Raw genomic sequence first — 27,257 nt, 5'->3', positions numbered from 1 at the left:
GCTCTAGCTCTCCTGATGCTGGCCTGGTATTGCAGTGCTTCCCTGCAGAGAGAACACCTACCTGAATTTTTTTAAGGGCCATAAATAAATAACGTACCCATCAGTATGTTTGCTCCGTATGGGCCATGTGTTTTATACTTAATGCTCAGTGTTGGCTGCACTTTATCGGATTCATAGTTAGTTTACAATACTGAGCACATGCTGCTTTTGGCAGCAGTTTAATGATAGACAATGTATTTAATGAGGTTTCCTTGTATGCGGTTGTAAGACACAGGTCTTTTCCCCTCATGCTGATTGGAGAAAACCTTGTCTTATATTTGAGTAAATATGGTGCACAAACTCAGTCTCTTTCATTGGCTTAACAGAAAAGTTGACAGCGCAGTGAGCAAGTGTTTAATGTTAGAAGGAAAAAAAATGTTTCAGGTATTTCAAACCAGACAGAGAAAAACATAAAAGTCACTGTATTCGTAAGAAAATCTGCAATGTTGCTACTTTTGTCTTTAGTAAAAAAAAGTGCGTGTTCTTTTAATAGTGATTTTTTTGTTTGTTTTTTGGGGTTTTTTTATGTTTAACTTTTCAGACTCTTAGCGCAACCTAATAAACGGTTTAAAATTTTGGAAGACGTCAAACCAGGGCAGACAGTGAACTATCTTGACCCCTTGCCTCTAATACAGCAACCTGGAGAAGGGTTAGGAGATGCTAGTGATCCTTATACTTTTGAAGATGGTGATATAAAGTACAGCTTCACTGGCACTAAAAAATGCAAACTTGGAACAGATAAAGATCCTCTGAAAAAGAATAAGGTACTGTATCAGACCAGAGTGTTGTTATTACTGGTATTGTTGTTGTTTGTAATAGTATAATAGCACCTGGTGTGCTGTAGTAATTCATAAGATGATGCAGATCTCTGTTCAAGAGAACAATAATAAGATCCATCTTTTAGAACTTATTGGGTGCATCCAGATGAGAGTGCACATGTCTCTTGCAGCATCTCAAACCCCTTGAGATGCTGCAAGAGGCACATGCGGAAATAAAAAAACATTCCCCATGCTGCAGATCTACAGTGCAAGGGCAATATCCCCCCACGCAATACTCCCAAGGCTGGAGACAAGCAGGAGAATGAGCAGGAGGCTGGAGACAAGCCCCTGGAAATGAGCTTCGAGACTTCTCATGCTTTCTCCAGCCTCCTGCTCATTCTTCTGCTCGATTTCAGTCCCTGGAGGCCGGAGATGATCAGGAGAATGAGCAGGGCCTGGAGACCAGTGGAGGGTTGCGGGGGAGCTGTAGCCCGTGGTGGGGGCTGCAACCCTGCAGGCGGGGTAGTTTATATGCTGTGTGTCGGGGGCTTTTCCCTGTGGGAGACAGGGGCCCATCCCTCCTAAGCAGCCCCCACATTCACAGTTCCCACACACTGACCAGCATCCCTCCACCCCACATTCCCCCATCACACAGCCACCATGCAATAAGGAAACCAGGAGCAAACAGTAAAAGATATTGACACTTAGGATTTATTTTATTGTGATGCTAGAGACACTGGTAGGCTTCCAAATTGCTTTAACATTTTAAATATAGCAATAAAACGTTACCCATCTGATCACTCCCTCTCTTTTGTTCTAATTGTGGAAAAATATGGATTTTAGGGTATTTTAAAAAGTGAATTTGGGATGCTGTTTCAGAAGGCTAGCTGACCCAAGGGGCCAGTGTCCCCAGATACTAAGTGGCTGGGCCTCAGAAGCTCCTGAGGGCAAGTAGTCCTGAGTTGCTGGCCAGGGCAGGTTTTTATACTGCTCTAGCTCCCCCTGGCTGCAGATCCAGGAGGAGCCAGCCAGTGTTATTTTGCCCCAAGTGGCACAGTTTGCTCCACAACAAAGTGGAGGCAAAAAGCTCCGGCTCAGATTTGCACTGCATCTATTTGAGCTGCTGCAAGCGCATGTACTTGCATATATGGACACGCCCATTTAATTCACACCTCATTATGCATATAGGAAAATATTTGTCTCCATCTGATGTGGTTGAGTTGGTAGTTCCTGACTTAATCCTTCTGACTTAATCCTGTTTAAATTGTGTTAAAATGATGATGTTATAGTTATGTTTCATACTTACATATTTTAATTTTGACCATCAGCAAAACACAGTCAAACAGAATAAAATAAAGGACCAAAGCTTTTAATTTCCATATATTCTTATGGCTCTAATTATAGAGAAGGAATTTGCGGCATTTTTTTAAGGTATTGTCTGCTACAGCTGACACATTCAGCTTGCTGCAGAACACAGGTCTCTCTATCCCCAATCATCATCTTTGCCTTGGGCAAGACCATCCAGCCGTCTGTTGAATGGGTTTGTAATATCGATATTATGTTGGTTTTGACATCTCCTCGCAGCTTTTCTTCCACATGAGAGAGAATGATGTGATCACTATTCTGGGGCCATCTGCCTTCACACCTGCAGGAAATTTCTCCTTCCCGGTGCATCTTACTCTTTGTAATCCTCTCTCATTGTCTGACTGTTCACTTCATTCATTTGTTTCTGTAGGTAATTTCTTCACCATGGTTAAAATTTTCGGATGCATATATTCTATGCAAATGGAACAGTCTTACCTTCTTTAGCTACCCAAAAAGATGGATATTGATGGATCATTTGTAAATGTTGGAATATTATTTCATGTTTTTCCTAATATGGAAGATTCGTATATGAATGTTCTTGTCTTCCTCCCCACCCCTCCCCATTTTTAAAGACTTTTTGCACTCTTCAAAGAAAAGGCCTGATAACACTAAGTAACATTCAAAATAGAAGAGACAAGAATAGGGCTTTTTTTTCTTATAAACCTATTATATGCTCAGTATATGACATGCAGCATGTTGTGTCTTCCAATTCTTGGCTCTCTGCACAGAGACCACTTATGCAGGATTGTGCAGTGGATTTGTGATATGGCCATTTGACCACTGACGGTAAGTGTTTAGTTTATAATAAAGACAGAAAGCAGTAGTAGTGAACTGTAAGTCTCAAGCTTTATTCAGTCCATCTCATTTTTCTTTTCTCCTGTGTTTTCCAATGTTTTTGCATATAAATAATCAAATTTCTGTGTGTGTGTCTGGATTCCGTATGCAGTCAGAAGATGGAATTGGTACCAAGGAGATCCCCACACCTGGTCATTCCACACCGGTGCCTGATGGGAAAGATGCCATGTCTATTTTCAGTTCTGCTCCTAAAGCAGGTGGGTGCTGGTTTTTTTAATATTTCTGCTTAAAAGAAAGCCATTCTTCTTACCATTTTAAATTGCAGAAGAGATTCATATTCCAAAAGCTTTAATGCAGGATGAAAAATATTTGTGGTGACCTATTACAAGAGGCAGGAAGAATAAAAGCCATCTAACAAATTAATACATTTCATTTTATTTATAGTTAGCCTTGTTCTTTTTACTGTAAAAAAAGAAAAGAAAGCAACTTGGAGTTCAGTAAAGTCTATCAGTATGGAAATGTATTATTTTATGAGTAGTCTTCAGTATTTGACTTCCATTTGACCTACATATTAAGTCTAAGTACTCGAATATTACTTCTAGAGTTAATCTCAGAGCACAAAATTGATTTCTATGATTCTTGTCTCACTCCCGGCTAAAGTGAGGTGTGAAGTTAAAAGGAAGTGTTTTTTCCCTCCACTTTTGGGTTCTTGCTGTTTCTCAAGCTTTTTGTTTCAACCCTTTTCCACAGATACCCGGCAGGATGGTGCTGCAGGCCGAGTTGGCTCTGGGAGCCTCACACAGGTGACAGATCTGGCTCCATCACTTCATGATTTAGATAACATCTTTGATAATTCTGATGAAGATGAGCTGGGCGTAAGTCTGGGGGGCTGCATTAAGCACTTTGAATAACAACAGCTAAAGAAAAATGCTGTTGGGATAAAAGAAGGAAGCAGTCATTGCATGGGGATGATGGAGGGAGTTATTAGGTAAACAGACCGACATTTACAGTGGGAAGAGATGCCAGCAACCAGAAAACAAATTGTTTAAGAAGCTCCCTCACACAGGAAAGTATCCGTGCATTAAAATTCAGCAACATTTGTAGTCAGATCATTTAGATAGCAGTATGGCAAATTTTGCTACCCGTAAACATTGCAGAGAGAGATTACAGGAATATTTGCCCAGACAAAATACTGTATTTTTGGACTGAGTAGTTTTTATCTGAAGACACTTCAGGCTTGCATCCTCAGCTATGTTGTTCATGTGTTTGTGCACAGTAGAAAAGATCTTAGCTCCACCACCTGAGAATCTGTTCCTCTGTTTTACTCAAGACACCACAGGAAAAAGTGAAATCATCTTTACTTTGTTCCAGTTATTCCTTGAAGCAGGAGTGTTGTCATCCCCCCCACCCCCAGTATTCCTTGTACAAAAGTAAAGTGGTTAATAAAAGGAATATGATAACTGGGTTGTTATGAAAGGTAAAAGAACATAAAGTTACACTGATCACTTGAAAAATCAAAATTATAATGAAAGACAGAGTTAAGAATAATTACTGCCTTAAAATGTAATCTAATTTAGTCATAATGGCACAGAAGCTGATCCTGAGCTTACTAGAGGTAAGTGGGATGTTCTGAAAGTCTTTTGCCCCCTTTTCTGAAGTCCTTTTCTTTTAAAAGCAGGGTTTATTTACCACCTTCTTGTCATGCTTCACTTTTCCTCTTGCACCCTTAGTCCTGAATGACATAGCTGAATATACAGATAAAAGTGAGTGCTCTCCTGCCTGTTGGCCCTTCTTTCCTGCCATGATGCATTGGTATTTTCAGTAGTGCTTTCAGAGATGCCAATGAGTGTTGTGCAGAAGTAAAATAGCAGCCTTCAAAAATCATGCAAAGCTTTTGATGTGGAAGCATCTGCTTCTTCAAATATTTAAAGCTTTGCCAGGCCTAGTTGAAACTGAAAAGCTGGAGAACAAGCAGAAATGAGTTACATTTATTTTAACTGCTGTCAGCCATCTTTCTGCAAGTGACTGCAAAGTGAACTCTAATCAGTGTTGAATTCCCCTTTTTTTTTACCATTATATGAGAAAATTACAAGGTCTCTCACCCATTTCACTTCAGCTACAGTGGCTATTGAACCAACCAATTATAGAGGACTTTGCTGTTAAATTCCATATTAGTGCCATTTCTCTTAATATCTGACTTGGGTGGTCCAAATCTGAATTTTAACCTGTCTTAAAGATTTCTGTTATCTCTTAGCCTGTGCCCTGTGGGCTGTGGCCCATGTCCTTCGTGTATGCTCTAGTATTCTGTACTCTGCTACAACAGAGGTAGCACGCGCTCATTAGAGAACTTTATTCTCAGGGTTTTACTGACATGTTCAAATAGAGAAGCAAATAGAATAGTCTTGTTAATACCAAGTTAAATGTATGTGATCATTTTATGTTAGACACCTAAAGCTTGAGATATGTGACTTACCTATTAAAGTTGAAAGAAAGATAAAAATAAAATCCAATTGCATAAAAATAAGTACTTAATAAAACAATACAGAATGGAAGATAATAAAATCCTTCAACTAATGCTAATGTGGTTTCAGAAATCTTAATACCTTATTAGATTCTGATGTCTTTGTTCTTTTTTCAATGCATTTCATGAATGTCTGGTATTTAGGCTGTATCACCAGCTCTGCGATCATCAAAAATGCCTGCAGTGGGGACTGAGGAACGCCCTTTGGGGAAGGATGGGAGAACAGCAATACCTTACCCACCAAGTATGTTGTGCGCAGTTTTGTTCAGAGCTAATATATCTTCCTAAGTACAATATATCCCTATTTTTTGTCATGTCAGTCCTAGGGGTAAGACCCAGTATGTGCCATTGTTTCTGTACTTACTGGAGGCTACCCTTAAATGAAGGCAACAGAATTTTAATCAATTGCCCCAGAGGAAAGTTTGAATGGCAGCAGGTAAATATTTTTAAAATTTATCTCCCACGATCCAAGATGCCATTAGCTTGATATTTCCACCTTTGATTAGAAACACAGAAGGAAGTTGTTACATACCTCTATGTGGAAGCTAACCCAGTGTCCTCATTGTATTGTTTATCCTTAATTAGGAGTTGCACCATTACCGTGTCATTATTTTTAAAACAGAATCATGCTAAATTTAGTAACCATCCAGAATTTAGAGCTGAGACTTCCCCCTCCCCCCCCCCAACTATTACGGTGAGGTCTAGCTGGAAAGTAATTATATTTAATGTAAGATGACTTAATTCTGAAGCCACCCTCAGTTTAAATCTGGGCATGGAATACTTAATGTAATTGAAGTGGTGGCTTCTAGTTGAAAGTGCACTGTAAATTTTAAAGAGACATTCACAATAGGAGATATGCTTCTTGTTCAGCTCAGATAACTCTGCCTTTAGTACTCTTTGATAAGAACTCAGTTTTGCACATGAAATCAGTAGAAGCTTATGGATGTGTAACAACTTAAGATTGGGGCTTAGTGTACTGAGAACTTAATATGGATATTAAAATCACAATATTTTTTTTCATGAAGATTGTTCCAGCTACTACAGGGAATAGTAGGTTTTACACTGAAGTCTATGGGTGTTTCTGTCCATCATTCATGTAGATGTCGTTTCTTTTTAATTATTATTTGTGTGTGTGCATGAGGTGGGGGGGAATAACTTTTGGTGCAATACTAAGAATTCAAATTGTGAATGACATTCTTTGGCTCAGAAGACAGAAAAAACTAGTTTGACTGTGTGGCTACTCTAAGCAGAAGTCAAATTTCTTTGTAAATCATTTGTTAATGTCTGCTCATTAACTTCAGCTTGTAATGAGAACAAATTGAGGGGAAAAACCATGGTGTCACAGGGATGAGTCAGAGAGTTTTATGGATCCATAAAAGTAGTCCTGATTTACTCAAATGTAGAAGTATGAAGTGTAGAGAGATTGGATTTTGACAGCTTTAGTAGATCCATAGCTTTCTAAAATATGCAAAGCTTTCTCAAGTATGACACATATGAAAATGAATAATGGTGGCCAGCCAGTTTCTTTAGCTTTTTTTTAATTAAGCATTTTTCTTTTTTTTTATAAATCTGCACTGCAGAATTTTGTAAAATGGAACTCAAAGGTATAGGTGTATGGCATAATACAGGCAGACAAGATTCTGTAGGGAAATAGTTGGAAAAATTATTCTTCAAAAGCTTTTGGGTACAAACAACCTTCGAAGCAAAGAAGAATTTTTCCAACTATTTTAGTTGGTCTAGTAAAAGATATCAAGTTTACCCAAATAACCTTGTCTGCCTATGGCCTTAAACCAGCATGGCATAACACAGGTCATATACCCCTGGCATAACACAGGTCAGTTTGGAATAAACTAACTAGATATATTTGCATTTTCTTCTCTTAATCTACTCTCCATCATGCTTTGACACTAGCTGCTGAAACATGACAACATCTGTGAGAAACTAAAATGAATGACACACCATAGTAAAGGCCTGCTGACTTAGTCATTTTAGCACTACTCATAAGCAACTCCTTTTTTCCTGCTTCTTGAAGAGCACAACGTTGCAGATCAACCTCATGGAATGATTTCAGTTAGCATTAGAGCCGGGCAGGACATTGTTTTCCCATCTTACAATTTTTTTTTTTTGAAGTTCACATTTTTTCCATTCCATATTAGGAAAAATTGGATCCTTTTGAACCTGTTTGTTGGAGAGGGAAGAAAAGAAGAGAGTATTCTGATAATCAGTGGTTAGGGTACTGTCCCCAGGTATAGGAGACCAGGTATAAATCCCTTGACCAAATTCAGACAAAAGATTTTAACCTCAGTCTTTCATATACTTGATGAGTTTTGTAGCTACCAGGATATTAGCTATTTTGGGGTTAGCCTGTCAGTTTCCTTTTAGAGTTGTTCCACTTTGTATAAATCAGAAGTGTCACAGTTTGGATCCAGTGGGCTGGATCCAAGTCATAGGCTAGGGACAGACATTACAAATAAAGTAGTTTAAGAGATCAGAAACTGGTTTAAACCTGTAACAGAACAGATGTTCAATGCACATAAACCAGTTTAAAAATGGCTGAAACAAGTTTGAGATGCATCTGGTTGATGTAGTATCAGACTTAACTGCTTTGGGTCAAAGTGGTTTACACAATGTCTGTCCCAGACCCCTTCCTGATTTAAGTTAAATCAGAGTCCCCCAGCATCCTGGCATGCTCTCTGGGCTGGGCAGGGGCTCTCTGCTCCGGAGAGCTGGGCTGGCCCCTCCCCTCTTCTCCCTGGCTGCAGCTCTAGTAGAAACTACATGTACATGATTCCCCCCTCCCCTTTGCCTTACATAGACACCTCTCAGCATTAGCTAGCATACCACATACCGGCTATGGTCCATGCTGTGAGAAACAGGACAAAGGCAGACAGTACATGTTGGCTTAGGGCTGATCTTTGGAGCTAAACAACAGGTATCTGGTAATGTACCTTCCTTTGAAAAAGTTGTGGAAGAAGAGCTTGAACTAATGAGAGAGGCTTTGTTTTGTTTGATGGGATGACAAATGCTAACAATTCCCTGTGTAACTCAGTGCTCTGTTATCAATTCCCTACTGACTCTCTTGCTGGTCAGGAGGGTTGCGGAACCCCTCCCTAACCAGAGCCTCCTGCCGGGGCCTGGCCACACCCCCTCAGCTCAGCACTGTGAAAGGGAAGAGAGAGCCGCTCTAGCATCCCCCAGCTTTTAGCCTGAGCCACTGCAGGCATGTGCCTGCATTTCTAGAATGAAAAGATAATGTCTATCCACCTTCAAATTGGTTCAAGCTTTGGAGCTTAAACTAACCTGCAATGATCCCTGCTGACTTCCTGCCCCTGGGGCAGGGGGCTGGACTTGATCATCTTCCAAGGTCCCTTCCAGCCCTAATATCTATGAATCTGTAATTCAGGCTCAGGCTTTTTGAATGTCTGTTCTGAGCCATAGAGCCCCATCATCTAGTCCTTGGTGCTGGTCCTAGGTTTTGCTGACCCATTCACCACACCTGGCATGAGTGAAACCAGCCTACATGCAGGGCCCAGGACACATGCTGCACACGGCTTCTGCTCTGAAATGTGTGCTGCATGTGGCACCCGTACAAGGCTGTATGTGGTACCTGCTTTAGGTGGTCCAGGATACAAACTGCATGTGGTGCTTGCTCCAGCTGGTTTGGGCCTGGTGCCACGTACAGTATGGGTCTTCGACTGGCTGGAGTGAGCACTGTGTGTGGTACGCATCCCAGACTGCCTGGAGCAGGCACTGCATGCAGTGTAGTCCTGGACCTGCCAAAGAAGATGTTGAATCTGACGTGGGTGGGAGAGGGAGTGGGATGGAGGGAAGGAGAGGTGTCTGTGGGCCCAGTCCAGCCTGTGGGGCTGGCTCTATGCTGTTCATTTGGCCCATGGACAAGCCCATGCCACTTGTCCCAGCGGGCAGGGCCAGATGTATTTGACACCACTAGTGTACATAATTATATACTTGGTGTACCAGACTATACCCCCACTTAACACCCGTTAGGCCATTCCAGTCCAGCGTGGAAGGCCTGCGTTCAGTTGCCTTCTATGAATCAGGCAGAACATGGCCTTAAATTTGGGGATCCTGCATCGCACAGTGCCTTGATCATGGGCTTTTGACTATTCTAGGTTTTTCATAGATTTAATAGATTTTTAGGGTTGGAAGGGACCTATTAGATCATCAAGTCTGACCCCCTCCCCAGGCAGGAAAGAGTGCTGGGGTCAGATGACCCCAACCAGGTGTTTGTCCAATCTCCTCTTAAATACCTTCAAGGAAGGGGACATTACCACCTCCCTTGGAAGTGTATTCCATATTTTGGCAACCCTCACTGTAAACAATTTTTTCCTCATGTCCAGTCTAAATTTGCTCTCCTTCAGTTTGTGGCCATTGTTTCTAGTTACCCCGATGGGCGTCCTGGTAAACTTTGTATCCCCTATTTCCTGCTGTCTCCCCCAGTGAGTTTGTAGACGGCCACAAGATCACCTCTTAGCCTTCCCTTGCAGAGGCTGAAGAGATTCAGGTTCCTCAATCAGTCCCTCAATAGGAGGGTGTCTCCCTCTTTCTCATTTCTTTCCTTTCTTCTCAGTTAAATGTTGTGAAATCTGGTGTGTTCCAACAGAGTCCCACATCAGTATATTCTTATGGAGAAAACTTCAGTCACAAAATTCCCAACGAGCTGTCCTTTATACCCATGTTAATTTAAACATAACTACTATCTTTGGACTGCACAAAGTCCAAAATAGTTATAAAGTAGAAATTTAAAAAAATATAATAGGGGTGCAAATAGAATCATGCACTTAGGAGTGTCAGAAACATTGCTTGAGTGCACGGTTGCTGTGTTGATCTGAGACAAAAAGACATTCAAAAAGTAGAACTCTTGGTTCCAAAATGTATCATCTACACTTTTCCCAGAGCCTGACGAAGGGACTTTGATCCCAAAAACTTGCAGAAAAGGACAGTTTTCTTGCCATTTTCCAGTTGGTCTAATAAAAGGTATCATTTTGGAACCAAGGGTTCTAGTTTTTTGTATGTCTTGCTTGAGTGCATGTTTTTGTGAGGGCAGTAAGTTTTTTTAACAATGAATTTATCAAAGTAAAACCTTATGTCAAACGGACTCCTCTTTTCTTAAAATAAGGGTGGGAAAGAATCTGTATTCTGAATTTGAAGCAAAGCAAATCCATTGTAGCACAAAAAGGAAAGAAGGTAATTGGGGGAAAAATGTAGTATGTCCGTGCTGATTTGAATTTGAGTTCATACAACATACCTAATTATTTCAGCATTTTTTCTTTAAAATTAATGCAGAATAAAAGATTGATGGTTACAGTATGTTAATTTATGTAGAGATAATTAAATCCTGGATAATTTTTCCATGCCTTGGTGGCTCAGCTGTAAAATGCGTATTTTGCAGCATTCTCTGGGACTTGCCTGTTATTTTTTTAGGTGCCTGGAGGCAGGATTTCTAATCAAGGCAGTTCTGTGTTGGTGCTAGCAATAGCATTTCAGTATATCTTCCAAGGGTTGACAGAATGGGCCAAAATAAAGTTCCTTTGGCTGTAAGTCAGTGCAGCATTTTGGCTCTCTCCGTCAGAAGTGTAGCCAGTCTTTGTTTTAGGATTTTGTGTCACAGATCTTCAGAAGGAAAGACATCTATTTTAGATCCACTCAGTTAACAATACCTGGGGTTGAACCCCATTGTGGTTCTTTCATCTCATTAAAAAGAAATCGTTGTTATTGTGATTAAATACTGCATATCTTCAAATGTGTTTTTTCAGTTGGGCAGTAATCTTGAAAATATCCACGGAAATTTACTCTGTTCCAATTGAACTCAATTAAATTAGTCTAGATTTACATTAGTGTGAAAGCAGCCATGGAACTGCAGTCTTTTCCCTTGGTTTTAACTAACAAAATAAAAAACCAAAGCTGAGTTGGATTCGGTCTCTTTCTGAAGAGGATTATGAAGAGTTTATTTTTCATAATTAACAGAATCTTATTTTGTGATGTTTAGCTGTGGCAGATCTGCAACGGATGTTTCCAACACCCCCATCCTTGGAACAACACCCTGCTTTCTCCCCTGTAATGAATTATAAAGATGGAATAAGTTCAGAAACAGTGACAGCTTTGGGGATGATGGAAAGTCCCATGGTCAACATGGTTCAGACACAGCTAACAGAGTTTAAAATGGAGGTGGAAGATGGATTAGGTAGCCCAAAACCTGAAGAAATAAAGGTAATGCACTTACTATTACTTTTATAACCCTGTCTATATGTGTGTTTTTCTTTAATAAAAAAAACTTGCAGTAAGGTGCTGTAGAGATGCCTGGAAGACTGCTCTAACAGATTTGAAATTAATTTATACAAAGTATGCAGTAACCTTTCAGTGGGTAAAATTCCCATTTTATGAAAGAAGTTTTCAGTTTGTTGCTTAACCTTATAACTATATAAATAGTTATATAATTTATTTATAGATTTGAGGTTCTGGTCTCAGAATAAGAACATCTGATAGCTGCTTGGTGCCTATGTGAAAAGAGTTTGTTTTTTCGGTTAGTATCTAGTGGATGTCAGCTCATACTTCAACAAACACTGTCAGTGTTGTCACTAATTGGCACATACTTGTTTGCCAGAGATTTTTCTGCAGTATATATCACTGGGCTGTATGGCATTGTCTAGAGAGGACCAAGAAGGAAGAACACTTGTATCTAGAGGTCATCCTACTGGCTAGGGTTCAAAATCATTGACAGAGTATTATGAGAGAGAAAATCTCAATGCTGCTTCTTGTGCTTTGATTTTTTTTAAAAAGATTTTAAGGTCAGACAAGACTATTAGATATTCTGATATGACCTGTATCACACAAGCCATAGAAGTTCACCCAGTTACTCCTGTAGTGTTCCTATGTGTTTATATGGCTGATGTGTGTCTTTGAGAAAAGTTTCTTAGTGTGAAACATCCACTTTCTGTGGTAATTTGATCCATTGGTTAATTATGTCAGTACTCTAAAATTGTGCTGTATTTCTCATGTGAATTTGTATGTCTTTAACCTCCAGTCACAGGTTGTTCTTATGCTTTTTTACTGCCAAATTAGAAAGCCCTTTGCCCCTGAGTAATTATTTTGGGCAGAGGGCCGCTTACTGAGTTTTGGCAAGCCATTGAGGGCTGTATGACAGGCAGCCAGGGGCAGATAAATACTAATTTTCTAAATTTTTTAGGGGCCCCATGGGCCAGATAGAATGGCCTGGCAGGCCGCATCCAGCCCACAAGCCACATTTTGCCCACCCCTGCCTTTGATGATATTTATATGCCATGACCAGGTCACCTCTTATCTTTACAACAAGCTAAGTCAGGGGTGTTCAACCCTGAGCCCACAGGCTAGACCTGGCCTGCCAGCACTATGTCATCTGGCCCATGGGACTCCCCATGGATCTGTGCGGAGCCCTAGGCCCCGCACACTGGATCAGGTACCTGATCCCAACATGAAGGGACAGCGAAGGTGGTGCTAGCCCCCAGGGCCTAGTCCTGGCAGGGAGGGCAGCCGCAGGGTCCAGTCCCAGTGCATGGAGGCAATACTGGGCCTTGGGCCCTGATCTAGGCACACAGGGCTTGATCTGACCCGTAGAGCAGCCCCATACCATTCATCTGGCCCATGAGACCAAAAGCGCGAGCACCACTGAGCTAAACCAGGTGTGCTTGTTTAGTCTCTCACTGTAAGATTTTTTTTTCCAGTCCTCAGCTTCTGTAGCTCTCTTTTGCATCTTCTCCAATTTTTCAAAACTTTCTTAAAATGTGGCCATCTAAACTAGAGACAGTATTCTGGTAGCAGGTTCATCAGCACCGCATATAAAAGTAAAATCATCCCCTATGCACCATCTTTCCTGTTCCTATATCCAGTGGTCAGATTTGTTCATTCTGCCGCAGAATCACAATGAGAGTTTATGGTGACTTGTCTGCTCTAACCCCTAAAACTTTTTCAGTTGCTCCTTTCCAGACAAGAGCTCTCCATTCTGTGGGTATAGGCTTCATTCTTTCTTTCTAGGTCTATTACCTTTCACTAAAATTAATTAGTTAGAATGGGCTCACCATACCAGGCTACTGGGGCCATCTTTCTGTCAATCTGCAGATTTTATCAGTAGTGATTTTACATTCATTTTAGGTGATTGATATCTGTGATGGGCAAATGAATCTGCCATGTGCTAATCCAGTGTGGGCCAAGCTTTCTGGGAGGCATGCCACAAATTATCCTTCACCCTCCCTGAGTGCCACTACAATCCCCTTCCCCTGCTCAATCTGCTGTTCTGCTTTCTACTGCCTGCTCTATGCTCCCTACCCCATCTGCTGCTGTGCTTTCTGCTTCCTGCTCTACCTGACACTGTGCTGCTTGTCCCCTCCCTGATCTGCCACATACCACACACTGTAAATGCCTGTGCCACTTGTGGCATACGTGCTGCAGTTTGGCCACCCCTGTGCTAATCTATGAAAAAGGATATATAATAAATGTTTGGTTCTCCTTTGAGTAATCGTCCACATGCACATTCACATCTGGGGTACATCCTAAATCCCATGCTTTAGCTGGAGACTTTTATTATTGTGTCCTAGTTATGGTAGGTATCCTAGTTATGAACCCACTCACAGCCCATCTTCCCCCTCCTTTTTCATGAACCCTTCTCACGAGAGTTTGTTGCAGGAAGGAGATTGTTCCCTTCTGGCAGTAAGAACCGTAGAACTAGTCCCTGACATCTAAGGGGAAAATGGTTACTTTCCACTTCCAAAGAGTGAGGGTGGTTGAAGATCAGTCCTGAACATAAAGGTCAGCGTATTCATTTGTAAGCTCCAGTTCAAGATGATCGGTGTTGGTGGCATTATTCCCCTCATTGCATCAAGGGGACTGGTTGAGATATCATAACTTGTGCAACTCTTACTTCCACATTGCTATAAGGCAGTCACATAGGAACTATCTCCATAGTAGTTTCACCAAAGAGCTATCAGTAGTGGCAGTGCACTTAGGCAGAGAATTTCAGTTTACCCCTGCCCCCACAGATGATAGCTAGGGGGATTTTTACCATTCAGGGTCAGAAAGTGATCCTTCGTACTTGGCATGGTGGAAGAATATGATCAATTCATGCAAGCAGGTACTTTTAGCAACCCCCCTCCCTGTGTGACTATAGTGACAGATACCTTCTGGAATAGTTGGAAAGTTCATTTAGGGGACATTTGAGTTCAAGGTTTGTGATCTGAGGAGAAAATGAGACTACATATCAATGTGCTGGAACTCAGAATAGTGCAGAACCTGCATGGCCTTTGTCTCACACATCTGAGCACATAAATCACAACACACAGTATTGTACCACCACAGTACTAGGCTTCCACAGAGAAGATAGATCTCTCCACCTGTGTAAGGCAGCAGTGGCATTGTAGTACTGGTGAATAAAGCAGGATAGATTTACACCTTATAGTCTAGCTACACTACAGAAGCATAAGCTTTAGTGAGCACTGGCTTTCTTCATCACTTAGCATTAGGTGAAGTAAGCCATCCATGGGGCTCTCCAAAGGTCCAGAAATTTGGCAGCAAGGGAACAGTGGCAGTGTTAATCACCACTTCCCTGCTGCTACATTTTTGGACCTGTGAGAAGCCCCACAGGCCAGATAATGTGACCCAGCACACCAGTGCACAGCCAGATCCAGGTACTCGGGGCTTATCTGTCATGTGGCCATATTTGGGCATGTGGGGTGGGGTATGTGCTGAATCCCACACCCACAGACCAACCCCACCAAGTCAGAAGGCTGGGTGCCACTGATCTAGCTTAATAATAAAGAGCTGTGGGAAATGCAAACAGGAAGCCTTACAACGTAATGTTCCAGCACACACTTGAAAGTAGACCCTGTCTCTGTGGACTTCCAAAGCTTGTATTGCTAGAACTGGAAATTAACAGATCAAAGTGCTACAAACAGGTAAAGTCACTTGGGCTGCTTGCAGATGTTAAGAAAAATGCCCCTAAATACAAAAACATTTTTTACTGGTAGAAGTAGTACATTACTTCGACTTGGCTCCTCAGTGCCTGTATAGATTGGGCTCTTCATCACGGGGGTTTTTTGTGCTTTTAGCTAAATCTGAGATTCAATCAGGTATTAGATAAAAGCATCAAAAAGCCCCACTAAAGCACTCGATTTATACTGATGTCAGGTGAGCCGAGTCTAACTAGCGCATTGCCTATTCTGGGCATGCACTGAACTCAGCACAGGAGCGTGCTGAATTTAAAGTAAAGCGTCAAGAAATTAAACTGAGAAGGAGAAGGTCTCTATAGTTAGGGACAGAAATTACACACAAACTGGTATAAGTGATCGGAAACCAGTTCAGATCTGTAACACAGCAGAAGTTCAGTGCACATAAACTGCTTTCAAAATGGCTGAAACCAGTTTACAATAAACCTGGATGGATGTAGTATCAGACTTAACTGATTTAAGTTAAATTGGTTTATTGAACTTCTGTCCCAGATCCCTTCCAGATTCAACTTAATTCACAGTCCCCCAGCATCCCAGGATGCTTTGCCTCCTATCCCCCTGCAAACCTTCCGCTTGCAGAGTGGGCCTTGGCCCAAGCTGTCTACTCCAGCTGAGCAGGGAGGCATACTCTAGTGCTCCCTGGCTTCTGGCCTGGGCTACTGCAGGCATGTGGCTGCATTTCTGGAATCAAAAGTGAATGTCTGTTCACTTGCTTACTGGTTCAGTCTGCACAGCTTAGACTAACCTGTGAAGGTTGAATCAATTCAGCCTCGTGCTTTTTGACTGTCTGTACTTAGCCTTTAGGAGAACATTTAGGACAGGGGTGGGCAAAATGCGGCCCATGGGCCAGATGCAGCCCGCCAGGCCATTCTATCTGGCCCGCGGAGCCCCTAAAAATTTAGAAAATCAACATTAATCTGCCCATGACTGCCTGTTATGCAGCCCTTGCCAAAACTCAGTAAGTGGCCCTCCACGCGAAGTAATTGCCTGTCCCTGGTTTAGGAAGTTAGGTCTGATAGGGTCCTCATTTAGAAGATCGTTAAATGCCTGGCAAGCTAGACATCTATAATTTATTGTTATAAGATGTCTTTCACCTTGCACCACTGACAGATGTTCATTTAGAGGCATAATGGGATCTGATCCATGTTCATGGCAGGATGTAGGATTGGGGATCAGATCCTCATTCTGCCCTATTTGCCAATCCCTCTGCACTGGCAAGTTGGAAGCGGGGTACCTGACAGTCAGCTAATGGCCTGCCAAAAAGGGAAAACAGCCACAAAACTATTACACATATTTTATGCAATATTTTTGTGGCTGGTTTCCCTTTTTGTGGTGCCATTAATTCCCTGAATGTGTGCCTGGGTTACTATTTAAGACATGATTAATGAACTAATCACGTTTTAAAGTGTAATGTCTGCCAGGGGCCTTGGTCTCCTAACCCGATGACCCTTGATGCCTTCACAATAATGGTCAAATTTCAAAGTCATGTTCGTATGAGACATACTGATTACAGCAACGTAGAATTATAGTCTCTGTATGAGTGTATTCTGTGAGCTTTTTGCAACATTTTAAAAGTTTAAAAGCTGCATTCTGGAATGTTGATTATTATTTACATATCCTAATGAAAATATTGAAAAATCAGTTGTTTTCCAGACGTCAGAGACTTTATTTGTTTTTCTCTTACTCTGGATATTAGAAGATACAATCATTCTGTTGAGAATAACAGAAAATTGAGATGGAAGGAACATCAAGCGGTCATCAACCTATCCCCTCACCAAGGGCAGGGCAAGACAGGATCATTTACACCCAAACCACCCCTGACAGATAGATACTATTCTAAAAATGTTCTTAGAGCCTCCAAAAATGGAGATGCCACAGCCTCCTCAGGTAATCCGTTCCAGTGCTTGACTCCCTTGCTGCAGTTTAAGCTCATTATTTCTTGTCCTATCCCCAGTGGACACAGAGAAGAACGGGTTACAATCTTACTCTTTGCAGTAATTTTTCTTACACGTATTTGAAGACTACTATCATGCTTCTCCTAAGAGCAAAACAAGTTAGTTTTGCAACAGGAGGAAATCTGCTTCAAGATCAGGATTTGATAAATTAATTGATGAACTAAAAGATGTGATAAGTGGGGAAATGTTAAGAAATAATTTGCACTGAAAATATGTTAATTATCTGTACCAAAGGTATAAAGAGCTTTTATTGTGCCTCGACAGTAACAGGTACATTTCCAACAATTGTGCCAGATCATTATATATACAGCTCCTGCTTTTGATGCATGTTAATAGGAATCTTGAGACTAAACTCCCCATTGCTCAAGAATGCAAGAAGATTTCTTGGTTGATTATTTAGCACTGTAGGTAGGAATCCTGATTGGCTTAATCTCCTAACTTTTAAGAAGGTACTAGGGAGATAATTTTGGCATTGAGGTAAGACATTATGGTAACGCATTGAATTTCCTAGAAAAAACTTCTGTTACTACTGCTATAGTAATAATAATATTTATATTTTAGTAACATCCCAGTAATGCTATGTGCTTTCTATTAACAAAGGGAAACAGTCCCAGTCCCAGAGGGTACCTGTACACGTGCTCCAACATGCTATAATTAGAACAAGCTTTAGTTAAATCACCCCCTGCAACCATTTTAAAATATGGAATTCTGAAAAAACATGCCGCTGTGGTGTTTTATTGAGAGCAGCTCCCAGACAGCTAGATAAAATGCACCCCCCCCCCCCCCCAAGCACATGTCTAGGTACCCAGAGAGACCTGGAATACCTGGAAGAACAGTAACTGAAGTGTCCTGGCTATGGTTCTCTGAAAACAAAACAAAAGTATAATTGATGCTATTGGGCTCTGCTGTTGATTAGCATCTCCTCTTCTTGCCATTATTAGCACTTGCATTATCAGAGTGCCCGCAATGCACTGTTCACTTTCCAAACATGCAATATAGAGTCCTTGTCCTAAAACAGTTACAGTCTTAGTCAGAAATGTTATCTTTTCGACCTCATTGCAGTTCTGAAGTATATGTACAACTCTGAATGTAACCCGAAGCCTCTAAAGTGGATAGGGTCAGGCTCTAGGTGTTGTAAAGTTGCAGACATTGAATTGTGAGGCAGGAAATCCAATTATATCTGCTTAGACGTAGTTTAATTAGTTTTAGTTTATCGTTTTTGTGTGTGTCTCTATATCTATACAGCTGTCTAGCTATAACACACACACACATATAGAGATATAGATATTTGTATATAAAACATTATTTTGTCATCTTGCTGTGAGCACTAAGGTAACTTTGGTTTTACAGGATTTTTCATACGTGCACAAAGTTCCATCGTTTCAACCTTTTGTGGGCTCCTCCATGTTTGCTCCACTGAAGATACTGCCAAGTCAGTGCCTGCTACCTCTGAAGTTGCCAGATGCCTGTATTTTCAGGCCGTCTTGGGCTGTTCCTCCTAAAATTGAACAACTCCCTATGCCACCTGCAGCCACTTTCATCAGAGATGGCTACAAGTAAGTACAAGAACTGCAGTAGATGTTGTAATGCCTTATTTGGTACAATAACATTTAAGCAAAATAGTATTTGCATATAATGACTATTCCGTGTGCTGCTGAGTTTATACCAAATTACAATAAATGCTGGTGACGTGATACAATTAGAGGTGAACCTAACTACAAAAAATGTTTTAAATCTGCTAAAACGGTCATTGTTTATAAAGTCAGAAATAATTTTTCTTATTGGAAAATTTGCATGAAGTACCATATTTTTTGCCATAGTATATTTCTAAGTAAGCTCTTAATAGTTTTTAAAAGAGTAAACAAATGACTTTTGATTTAAAATTAATCACTTTCTAGAAAATATAATTTACAAAAATATTGTCATTCAATAGACAATAATAATGCTATTCAGTAGACAGAGATTAAGATTCATGATGCAAGTCTCTCAGTACTAGCATCCAGATTTTTAAAGGAAGTTAGGCATGTCATTGGGTGTGTCCACATGAGACGTTAATGCGCAGTAGATTAATTCTACTGCATATTAACACATCATGGCAAAAGCTGTGCCATTGCACTAATGCGCAATAGAATTAGTCTATTGCTCATTAGCATCACTTAAAAGGCATGCGCCAGTGCTACTGCACAGTAGTGCCACTTACTGTGCATTTAGTTAGTACCTGTTATTACAGGTACTAAAGGTAATGCGCAGTAACCATGATGTATTAATGCATGTGTAGACATGCCCAGTAATACCTAAATACCTTTAAAACCTAAAGACCCTTAAACATTTGCCTACGGGCCTATGGGTCAAAATTAGTTACTACTTTACCCTCTCTGTTGGAGATTTTTTTTAGATGCCGAATGTGATGCCAAATGTGTAAAAAGGTATTTCAAGCCAGACAAAAAAGGGTGTATGAATGTAAAGATTGTTTGCTGTGTAAGTAATAGCAATAGAATGCTTACACCTACAAGTCGGGCCTGGTTTAAATCATGGGCCCAGTTCACAGCATGATGGCTCCTTTAATCTTGGAGCTCCCCCTGCTGCTGTTTAGCAAAGGGTTCCCGTCAGCTCCACCATTTGGAGCTAATACTATAAAATTAATGCTGAAGTTGCAAGTCAGTTTTCAGTAAAACTAGGATAGATGTAAAAATGTACTCTTTTCCACATTTCACTAATGTAAAAATTATTATCTGACATATCAGGAGTTCCGGATTTAGAAAATCAAACTGTTGCCATGGGCTCTGGGCCTACAAAGAACACAAGATTGTTAATTACTTGATCATTTTAGCTTCTGATTCCCTCATTAGTCTCATGGAAATGTACCATACATGGAACATGCGACTGTTCCCCCAAACCTAAATAGCTGTTGTGTGTGTTTGCTCAGAAAACAGAAGGGATGGAGTCTTGTGTAAACCCTCTCACAGCCCTAGCTATTTAGCTGAGCACTATAGCTTGTGTCCAAAGCAGCAAGTGAGCTGTTGGAAGTATTTTGAGAGGTCTGTGGTATTGAAACAACAACTTTATTCACAGGAATTTATATAAAGAACTACATACAGTAAAGAAGTAACAGCCTTGCCACTGCTTTTGCCTAGACTTGTATGACATAGAGTTAGTCCTCTTGGGAACATAGAGGGCACAGACAAAAGTGCAGCTCCCTACTGTAACTCAAAATGTTTTGCAGGAAGCACTCTGAGTTGCAACGATCTCCTGGACCAAACAGAAGTTGGCTTTTGGTTTCAGGGGGGAGGAGAATCTAGCTGCTGGCTTTGAGCCAGCGGGGGGGAGGGGGGAGGAAGCAGAAGGAGCTTGTTCTAGGGGTTCCCCAGCTAAGCATGAAGGATGGGGTGCGAGAATTGGAGCTCCCCCACTTGGGGTGGGCTCCAGTACACCCATCCCCTGCCCCACCAGTGGGGGCTGAAAAAACCTCAGATCAAACTCCTTCTGCTCCCTTTCGCCTCTCCAATTCTGAAAACAGCTCGGAGGTTGGCAGGTGGGCAGACACAAGTTACAGAAGATGCTGTGTTTTGAAACGTCTTCTTTTGAACCCTTGTGCAGTGAGGGTTCAGACTTCTACCTGATCGGCCATTTTTGCAGCAGTCTGCAGCTGTGCACTTGTGTTTGCTCATGGCTGTAGAGATAGCTTTCCATGGCCAGATCAGGTGAAAATTCCCACTTCTCTCTGGATCCTGTGTTCCCAGGAGTACCTACTCTGTGTCATACAGTTGGCCATGACTTTGAAAAAAATATTTTTGTACATTCTCCCTTCCAAAAAAAAAAGGCACATGTTTCACTTGGGGGTATGTTGTATGTGAGAAAATATGGTAAATATCAAAATTTTGAGAGGGCTTGTAGTTGTTAAGTCATGCTTTTTGCAAATTGTAAATTAAGAGGGAAAGAACAACATATAAATGCCCAAGTAATCAGCTAATGGTCTTGGCCTACATTTTGTGTAATGGACTGGAATAATGGATTGTTCTATCATTTACGGCTGACAGAAGTTACACTCAAAATGCATATCACTCAAAACATCTCTCTCGCATAATCAGCTTATACTTCAGTGTTGGCAGGTGGCATTCATTGCTGTGCCGATAGCCAGTATGACTTCAGCCTTTGAGGACTGATGTGGGACTTGAGTGTAAAATCTAGTCTTTCGGGCACCTATACACCTGCAGTGAGGCTGCTCTGATGCACTGTAATTACAGCGTGTCAGAGCACACTCGTTTAATTGACTCTGCTGGAGCATGGTAATTAATGCAGTGTCATGAGCTTTAGTTAAAGTGTCCCCACCACCGTTTTTCAGCATGGGGATGCTAATGCATGAGATGTTCCAGGCACTTTAATTAAAGCAGCTCTTGGAGCCACTCTAATTAAAGCACCTCACTCCTGGAGCATGTGTATAAATGCCCTCTAATCCTCTGGTTTTATCTGAAGAGACAACGTAACAAGTTAACAATATAATGTGCTCTGTGCTTCCTGTTCCTGTTCAGTCTGAAACTGTTACTCTTCTCCTCATGATAAGGTGTAATGGTTCTGTGCCGCAGGTGCAGTTATGCCATTATATGTAAAATTTATATGACCTACTCACTTTTTCATAGGTTAACACTCTTTATGGAAGAAATCTACAGCTGCAGATCTTAGACTTTATAACAATAATTTAGACTGTTAAATACATGAAACCTCTTAAAAGGTATAATACAGGATAAAGGTCTCCTGCTGCAGTGAAAATTAATTTACAGAGGAAGTAACATGCATCTTTAAATCAGTCCCTTCCCAGCTCCAAAGCATCTTCCAGGACTCTCAGAAGGGTTGCAAAAAAGAAATTGTAAACCCTCTGTACCACCTAGGGAGCAATTTAATTCTTGGGTTTTCTGTAATGGTAACTGCTTCAGCAGACTTGAACTGATTATTAATTTCATGTGTTTGTTGAAAAAAATCTTTTATTTTTCACATAATCCAATTAGATTGAAGATTATTACTGTAGACATCTACCCAGAGTGGTGATTGCCAGTCAAGTTTTATAGGTCACTTTTTGTCATTAGTTTAAGGTATTCAGTGTGCCTCAGATTCATAACTTCTATAAATCTCTGTTCATTTTTTCTTCTCCATTGCTAGACCAGGGCACAAATCAGTTACAGATATATGTATATAATGGAATCAGGGCATATTACCCTGTTTTAGTTTATTTTCAAGCTGCTAGTGAAATATACGGCTTAAATTAAAATACCAAATACAGGTTAAAAATCCATTTGTTTCTAGGCCTTCCTCAAGATACTGATCATGTTCTTGTGTTTTATTTGCTGTTTTTAATGACTACATTTCAAGAATTTGTCCTTAATATGAAGCCTTTTGACCACATTATCTGTTCCTTGCTGTAATGTCATGCCAAAGAGGAGAAATCTCTTATGGGACTGTATGAACTATGTTCTGGTTCCTGAAATTTGTCAGATAATGGCAAAACTGTGAAAAGTAAAGGAGTATGATGACAAAAGGTGACCTAGAAATACCACTTTTTGGTTTGGTGGGTCTACAGTCTGTAATGGCTTGTGTTACTTTCTTCTGTCAGCTGTATAGTGCCAGATAAAGGTTGCCTTTTTGCTGTGTGTGAGACACTATTGTCAACAGTGAACCACCAAAGGGAAATAAAAACTTCACCAACAAGCAGCAAATAAATTATTTATAACAAGGACCAATGATAATCATTTGTTATAGACACTTTAAAAATAAAGGTATTTAATCATTTCTAAAGAGAACTCCCAATATTTCTTTCCTCTCCCCTTGCATCCCCCCCCCCAAAAAAAGTACAAAAAATATAATTTCAGGTTCTTCTAAATAAGCACTTAAGAATATTAGGGCAGAACAAGGTCTTACCTTGTAATGTTTAAAAGAAGTTATGAGGGTGAGCCTAGAGGTTTGATCAACCCACGTTCTTTTTTTATTATTCTGTCAAGAGAAACCTAGAAAGTTTAGAGAGAAAAAAGAAAGTCTCTTGAATACAGACTTATCAAAGGAAGCCCATGAAGGTGCTGTACCATATCTTGGTCTCTACAGAGCTACTGTGTCTAAGTCCTGTCTGCAGTGAACCCCTCTAATACTCATTCTCTTTCTATATTAAAATGACTTTAAGTGAGGGTTCTGTAAATCAAACCTCAACAATTTGTGTCCTAATGTGGTCCCCTAATTTTTTCCCTAACCGTTTTCTCTCGTACTTTTTGTAGCAATGTGCCTAGTGTTGGGAGCCTTGCAGACCAGGACTATCTTCAGATGAACACTCCCCAGATGAATACACCAGTGACATTAAACAGTGCTGCCCCAGCCAGCAACAGTGGGGCAGGAGTACTGCCATCCCCAGCAACTCCCCGCTTCTCCGTCCCTACGCCACGTACGCCCAGAACTCCAAGGACTCCTAGAGGTGGGGGGACTGCCAGTGGGCAAGGATCTGTAAAATATGACAGCACAGATCAAGGTTCACCAGCTTCTACCCCTTCCACTACACGACCACTTAATTCTGTGGAGCCAGCCACTGTACAACCAATCCCAGAAGCCCACAGCCTGTATGTTACCCTGATTCTGTCAGACTCTGTACTAAACATCTTCAAAGATCGTAACTTTGACAGCTGTTGTATATGCGCCTGTAATATGAATATTAAAGGTGCAGACGTAGGGTTGTACATCCCAGATTCATCTAATGAGGATCAATACCGCTGCACCTGTGGATTTAGTGCAATCATGAACCGCAAACTAGGCTACAACTCTGGGCTCTTTATTGAAGATGAATTGGATATTTTTGGCAAGACGTCAGACATTGGCCAGGCGGCAGAGAGAAGACTGATGATGTGTCAGACCACCTTACTTTCTCAGGTGGGAGACGGAGGCCGGAGGACCCAGGAACCCCCTATGAGTCTCCTCCTCCTCCTACAAAATCAGCACACTCAGCCTTTCACCTCTCTGAGCTGCTTGGACTATATGTCCTCTAATAACCGGCAGACACTTCCCTGTATGAACTGGAGCTATGACAGACTGCAAGCAGAGAGTAATGATTCCTGGATAGAATGCTTCAATGCCCTGGAGCAGGGAAGGCAGTATGTGGATAACCCCACTGGTGGAAAAGTGGATGAAGCTCTAGTAAGAAGTGCCACTGTACACTCTTGGCCTCACAGCAATGGTACGGTACTTGGCAGAGGGGCTGTTTTTCCTTTCATTTAGAAAAAAAAAAAATCCCTTTGTAATTTCATGTTTAACGTAGTTATTTAACATTGAGGGGGAAAGGAAAATTTTATAGGCAGTTGAGGTACCCAGATAGAAAATACAGTTTGCAGGGCTTTGGAAAATGGTAGATAAGGTACTAGTAAGTTTGCTGCTGCTTTAGCATTTTATAGGCTTTTCGGAGTCATAAAGGGCACCTATGCACATGACAGAGATCTGCTCCAATGCGTGCTAATTAGCATATTCATGCGTCCCCATGTTCAATAATGGTGGTGGGGGTGCTTTAACTAAAGCTCGCCAAATGACTTGTAAAGCTCGCCACCATTGTGAAGGATGGGATGCTGAATACATGTGATACTGCCGGTGCTTTAATTAGAGTGCCAGCAGGGGAAAGGAGGAAAGTAGGCATGAAAACAGAGTCCACTCTAGCTGTCTTTAGGGAGGACTCTGGCTTATTTGGAGCAGGAAGTATGGAGACTGCTCTTCATGAAATGTAGCTAGCTGGGAAAGATGTAAATTTGTGCATTAAATATAATGTACATATTTGCTGAAGTACTTTCAATCTTTTATGGGCTGTGCTATTATAAGATTACTTTATGGAGCTTTAAGGAACTTTTAATCTTTAGCAAATTTGCAGTGAGTCATTATGGTTTAGCTAATAATTTTGTGGAAGGATAGTTGAAAAGACCTTGATAGAAAGCTTAGTAATATAGTTTCATAAAAGCATGTGAAATTCTGTTAGGTTAATTATAGGGTTGTGCAGGCCCTGTGAACACAATGAATGGCAACATAAAAGAATAAAAGCCAAGCAATTATGCCACCTTAAAGTGTGTCCTTATTGAAAGTATGATTCATGCCTCTGTCATTTGCAGTCTTGGACATCAGCATGCTGTCCTCCCAGGATGTCGTGCGCATGCTGCTATCCCTACAGCCGTTTCTTCAGGATGCTATCCAGAAGAAGCGGACGGGCAGGACCTGGGAAAATATTCAGCATGTGCAGGGACCACTTACTTGGCAACAGTTCCACAAAATGGCCGGACGGGGAACCTATGGTACTGTCTGTTGTGAAGCAGCATTCCTTACAGATGTGCACTTGAATGTGTTCTTTGCTAGACAATGCATGAGAACAACTGGTTCCTCAGATAATTTCCCATAGCATTCCCATTGAAGTATACTCTTGAATAACTTAGTGTGGGGGGGTTATCTTCTTAGACTTTGTACACAAAAGGAAGGATCCTGACCCCATTTCTATATAAACACCTGTATAGCTTGGGTGGAGTTAAATATCCCTGTCTAGATTAAATTTTAGCATGAGTGCATATTAAGTACTATTAACAACATGAAGCAGTGAAACTGCTTAATAAACTTAGAGCCCTAATTATAAGATACTGAGTCATTTATATAATATATCCAGCATTACAGACCTCCTGATTTCAAGTTAAAATTATCATTGAAGAATATTCATTAATGGAATACAGACTACACAAATCCAAACTAATGGTTGCCCTTTAAGCATCGTTTAACCCTTTGCCATTTTTTCTCGCATTTTATTTGAAATCCTATATTAATCCATGTCTGTACAATCTTATTATAGTGCTTCACTTCTCTACTTTCCCTGCACTTATACTTGATATCATGCTGAAATCTGTTTGGGCAGTGACAGGTTGCAGTAATTGCTCTCTTATTTTGTTTCTGCTCTTTCACATAAGCAATACCTTCAGCCTTTTAGCATTTGTAACTACAGTGTATAGTAAGATTTACCAGCAGTTACTACATGCTGTAACTGAAATTGTCCCAATTCCATGATGCTTTAGAACAGGGGTGGCCAGCCTATTGCACATGTGCCACAATGGCACGGGCAGTTTTTATGTGTGGCATGCAGCAGACTGCCAAGGGAGAAGGCAGTACAGCAAGAGATGGGGCAGGGAACAGAAAGTATAACATTAGTCTGGGCAGAGAAAGGGATCAGGGTGGCATTCGGGGAGGGGACGGGGTGGGGAGAGCTAATTTATAGCACACTTGCCGAAAAGATTGGTTCCTACTGCTGTAGAACTGGAGATACCTGTGGTAAAGGTATGGCAATTGTTAGTGAATGTTGGTTTTATACTTTTTTGTATTATAGTGGTCAGAATTACCAAGGTGCATTTGCACTCATGTTATTCAAGCACCAGCAAGCTAGGAGACTTTTTCTTTTTAAGTGGTATAATCCCTAATAGAACTATTTGCCTGAGGGCTCAGCTTCAGCTTTGTGATAATCCTTTCACATGTGGTGGTGAGTGCCTTGGAATTTTTCCTGCACTTTGAGAGCTCCAGTTTGCTGACCCATTACAGCTGGTGATTTTGCACAGCCAGCAGGAACTAAAGCAAGAAATAGTAATTTAATTTTCATGAATTCTTGTCATCACTTTTCTGTAAATTGAATGGACACATGTGAAATGTGGTTATTATATGGTTATATCATCTAGACGAAGTGAAATCTCTTCTTTTTAAGACCATGAGTTCAATACTCAGGAGAGCCCTGAAATTTTGGCAGAATCTATACAGTACACTAGAAGATGTTTTATTGCAATCTTTTAGGGGAATT

The 27,257-nt window shown here is 40.9% G+C and overlaps 1 protein-coding gene across 2 annotated transcripts in view; it reads left to right on the top strand.

Moving 5' to 3' along the window:
• MED13L (mediator complex subunit 13L) overlaps positions 1–27,257 on the top strand; it is a 406,232-nt gene that overhangs the window by 338,753 nt on the left and 40,222 nt on the right. For both annotated transcript variants that reach the window (XM_090062161.1, XM_090062160.1), the window contains exons 11-18: positions 581–803; positions 3,109–3,214; positions 3,708–3,832; positions 5,623–5,722; positions 11,489–11,709; positions 18,779–18,984; positions 23,686–24,632; positions 25,546–25,725. In XM_090062161.1, the coding sequence (XP_089918287.1) occupies positions 581–803; positions 3,109–3,214; positions 3,708–3,832; positions 5,623–5,722; positions 11,489–11,709; positions 18,779–18,984; positions 23,686–24,632; positions 25,546–25,725 (2,108 nt within the window). The remainder of the gene's footprint in view (positions 1–580; positions 804–3,108; positions 3,215–3,707; positions 3,833–5,622; positions 5,723–11,488; positions 11,710–18,778; positions 18,985–23,685; positions 24,633–25,545; positions 25,726–27,257) is intronic.

The sequence above is a fragment of the Crocodylus siamensis genome, chromosome 9, assembly GCF_052110815.1.
Source record: "Crocodylus siamensis isolate JL-2025a chromosome 9, ASM5211081v1, whole genome shotgun sequence".
Classification (NCBI taxonomy): domain Eukaryota; kingdom Metazoa; phylum Chordata; order Crocodylia; family Crocodylidae; genus Crocodylus; species Crocodylus siamensis.
Note: the sequence above shows the minus strand (reverse complement) of the source record. Positions and strands in the feature narration are given on the sequence as shown.